Consider the following 3971-nt stretch of genomic DNA (forward strand, 5'->3'; position numbering starts at 1 on the left):
TAATTGTCGCAAAGACCTAGCCCTTCCACCCTCCCCGGGTCTGTCCTGCAAGAGAAGGCGGACAGGCTGCACCGCAGGCCAAGTGGAAAGCGGCGGGCCACGCCAGTGCTCAGTCGCCCCATTGTGTGAGCATTTAGGGAAGACTTCTGGGTGCCACCGGTGTCTGGGGACCGCAGCCGTGGGCGCATGGGTCGGGACTCGAATCCGAACTTCAGAGGAGGGGCTGTGCTGCTAGACCGCAGCCGCAGGACCCTGAGTCGGATGAACGGGGTTGTCCTCCCCATCCAGTAGAGACCCGCCCACAGCCCGTGGAGCGCCCCGCCCGCCGCCCGCCCCCGCCATCCGAGCCCGGCTCCGCAGCCTGGGAATCTCCAGACTGTGGCAATCTCCAGGACCTGAGGTTTCTGGAGCTCTTCGGGGTTGCTTCGCCCGGAGGTGAGTCCACTGGGCCCGGCCTCAGATGTTCACGCGTCACGCGAGGACCGGGCCTTGGCGCGGATGCGCTGGGAGAGAGCTGGCGGCCTTGGCCGCAGCATCTGGGGTCTGGGCACTCGGTACCCCGGTGCGGAGTGGTAGGAGCCTGCGAGGCCCCCTGCAGCGTGCTCCATTCCTTCCATCCCCCTCCCTCCCCCTCCCCAGTCCTCCGGGAATGTTTCTGGAGCTCTGGAGAAGAAAAGGGCAAAGGCCCCTGCTGAGCCCTCACTGGGTGTCTCTTTCTCAACTCCACCAATGCTGATTTGTCTGCTTGGGATCTCCAGGGATACACCCTTGTCAACTAGAGCAGGAGTTGTGGAGCCCTCTGACTAGGTGGATTGGTTGCCCAGAGGCAGGACCCTCCCCAGAATGTGGAGCGGGAGTTCTTTGTCTTTGTCCAGGATTTTGCATACCAATGCTGAGGTTCCCGCGGCTGTGCCCTTTCCCTGGCTAGCTCCGTTGACTAAAACAGGCTCTTTCCCCGGCCGCCCGCCTGCCTCTAGACACCTGGCTTTCACAGGTGAGCCCTGTGAGTTTGAGGAGGAGTTCCTGGGCCCCAAGCGGCACTGCCCAGTGGCCTGCAGATGGTAGCTGTGGACAGACTGGTCACAGACTCATCGCACTGGACTGGTTCCCAACCACTCCCCTGGTACCTCCCCTCAGCCCTTCTGGTCACGCAGTGAGTCCTCCTCGACCTGTTTGTGGCATGCAGACAGCTCAGGGTTCCTTCGTTCCAAAACCTCACTGTGTTTAGAAAAAAACAGGAGGCTTCTATTCTCCCTGTGTGTACTGCCTGGAATTTGAGAACAGGCCCAGCTGGGCTTGGCACTGAACTTGACCATCTGGGGTTTTTGCTACCCACTACATGATGTTAGTTAGCAAGGCTCAAGACAGGAGAGGCCTAGGGCTGGTCCTGGAAGACATTACAACTTCGTTTCCTACGGCACCCCCTTTCTCTGTCTTAGAGGACCTCCCCAAATCTGTAAGCCACCCCTTTTCCTCTCGGTCTCTGGAGTGCCCCTCCCACTCAACAGATGGTACCAGTGTACTCCTTCCGCAGGAGGCCAGTGGTTCTCAAAAATAGGACAGTGAAACCCAGCAAGCTGGTCCTTTCTCCAGCTTTGTCTACCCTGTGCCACAGACTCCTGCCCAGGTGCCCAAAAAAGTCCATGGCCCACCTGCCTGCCTAGTGTGCTGACAGATACAGGCAGCCCTTCTCAGACCCAGGTGGAGGAATGGAGTTGGCTTCTTCTGGAAATGGGTCCTGAGCCCCCCCCCCCCCACACACACACACGTAGTGTGGGTAACGGGAGGGAATGGAGAAGCCCAGAGGCTTCCAGCCCCCTCCAGGAGTGTTCTGCACTGCCCTGACCTCAGGTCCACTCCCTAAGCCCCCCACTTCTGTGGCATCCTGGGAGTTCTTGGTTCCCCCTACTTGGCCTTGGGTGCCCCCAAGTTTGGGGAAAGGATGTTAACTGGAAGGTACCATTAGATGAATTTGGAGAAAGATTCTGCACTTGCCAAAAGGGATGTCAGATAAAAGCTCTTTCAGTAATTGGCCGCAATAGCAGCAGGAGGGGGCCAGTTGTACTGAGGTAGAGATTTGATTAGCAGCCCATGGGGCAAAGGAAAAAAAAATTCTGGCTGCTACAGGTTTCAAAAGGAGGAGGGGCTCCAGATAACATATGGCTTATGTAAGTGTGACTGTGGCACATGGCTGGCTTTAGGCAGTGCAAACCACTCTCTGATTGGTGCAGGGGCTAGGAAGGAAGCCACCGGATAAGGAATTGGGCAGTAACTCAGGTGGTCTCAATGGCTAGCCTCAGGGCAGCAAGGGGTTCATACTGCTTTCCTGCCCTACCTGGGGCCCGAATCCTGATCTACCAAGAGGACACACGTGGCTCACTGGGGAGGTGTGGGATCCTGGGTTGAGAGTGGGTAGCCTGTCCCTTAACCAACTGCTTCTCTCTCTCTCATTAGCAGGCCTCTTTGGAGCCCTCAGCAGGTGTCTGCCGCTTCCAGCATGAGGGTCTTCTTGCCTGTACTGCTGGCAGCCCTTTTGGGTGTGGAGCAAGGTATGGAGCCCTGAGACCCCAGGTGCAGCCTGGCCTTCCTTCCCTCCTGACCTTCATTCTCGTTTACCCTGAGCCAGCTCTCCTGTGAACTTCTGGCCTTCCTGCCTCTACTCCCTAGCAGAGTTCCGCTGCCTCATTGCTAGTCCAGCTACACTGTGGTCACCTTGTGTTTAAGGAGACACTTTAGCCCCTCTAGACCACAGTCTAAGGTCACTTGTCATCTCTCTCTGATCCGGGACTGGGCACATTGTAGTTGCTCGTTGCCAGCAAAGGGTTGGGTGTCGAGCCCCGCAAGCTTCCCCAGGGCGCAGGCAGCCATCACCCACAGCATGTCCCTTTTTGCAGCCCATTCCCTAATGTGCTTCTCCTGCACCGATCAGAAGAGCAATTTGAAATGCCTATGGCCAACTGTATGCCCGAGCTCTGACAATTACTGTGTCACAATATCTGCTGCCGCCGGCTTTGGTGAGTACCATCCTACCCATCTCCCTGGCCTGTATCCTAACCATCATCTCCCTGGCCCGGACCAGGGATCCACAGCGCTTTCTCCATTTCCTGGTGTCTGTACGTCTGTCCCCTAATCTCACTTTCCATATAGGGAATGTCAACCTTGGCTACACCCTGAACAAGGGCTGCTCCGAAATTTGCCCTCGTGAAAACATCAATGTCAACTTAGGTGTGGCATCCGTGAATAGCTACTGCTGCCAAAGCTCCTTCTGTAACATCAGCACAGCTGGCCTTGGTCTTCGCGCCAGCATCCCCATGCTGGGCCTCGGGCTCCTGCTCAGCTTGCTGGCTCTGCTGCACCTGGAACCCTGACCATCCCCGTGTGTTCCCCATATTCCCCCCAGCTCAGGAAGAAAAGCAGCCCCTTTTAGATCCCAGGGGACTCTAGGAGCCTTCAGCTCCTCCTGGGTGTGTCTGATCCCCCTCTACACTCTCTCGGCATCAGGGCTAAGCACCAAATGGACCCACATCTGCTCTGTTGAAATGGGACTAGCTACCCTTGTGTCCAGAGCCAATCCTGTGACCTCCCTTGGGGAACCAGGAAAGGGGTGAAAATCTTCCTTGGAGTCTCAGAGTCAGGCCTGAATCCTGTGGACACACTGACAAGGATGTGTAACCAAATGAGTGTACACCTGTGTGCTCAGTGTGTCTGTGTGTGAACGAAGTCACTTGGAGTCTGGGATGGGCAAAGGGGACCTGGAAGATTCTAGAGCGGAAGGCCTCTGTCTCCACCAAAACTCCTTCCCCTGGCATTATGGTACCCAAGTTGTACCCATTTCAGGAGGCAGCCCGTGGAGGACTGTCACTCCCAATGAAGGCTCCCACCCCAGACCCAGTTGAGTCCCTGTCTGCCCTCTCTGCCCACACTGGCTTCCTGCTGCTATTCTAGTGCCTCAAATAAAGAGTTCCCACCCA

At 56.8% G+C, this 3971-nt stretch overlaps 1 protein-coding gene across 4 annotated transcripts; it reads left to right on the top strand.

Annotated features, from left to right (window-relative positions):
* The first annotated feature begins 288 nt into the window (after positions 1-288).
* On the top strand, positions 289-3971 carry Ly6e (lymphocyte antigen 6 family member E). Of its 4 annotated transcripts, none has more exons than XM_048454432.3 (5): positions 299-435; positions 876-994; positions 2455-2549; positions 2895-3014; positions 3148-3971. In XM_048454432.3, exons 3-5 carry the CDS (start codon positions 2498-2500, stop codon positions 3366-3368), a joined length of 393 nt encoding a protein of 130 aa, XP_048310389.1. In that variant the 5' UTR covers positions 299-435; positions 876-994; positions 2455-2497; the 3' UTR covers positions 3369-3971. The 4 variants fall into 4 exon arrangements, with proteins under 4 accessions (XP_048310388.1, XP_048310390.1, XP_048310389.1 ...); XM_048454434.3 differs by having other exon boundaries at positions 2458-2549; XM_048454431.3 differs by lacking the exon at positions 876-994 and having other exon boundaries at positions 289-435.

The sequence above is a fragment of the Myodes glareolus genome, chromosome 19 (assembly GCF_982192425.1).
Source record: "Myodes glareolus chromosome 19, mMyoGla1.1, whole genome shotgun sequence".
In the NCBI taxonomy this organism is placed as follows: Eukaryota; Metazoa; Chordata; class Mammalia; order Rodentia; family Cricetidae; genus Myodes; species Myodes glareolus.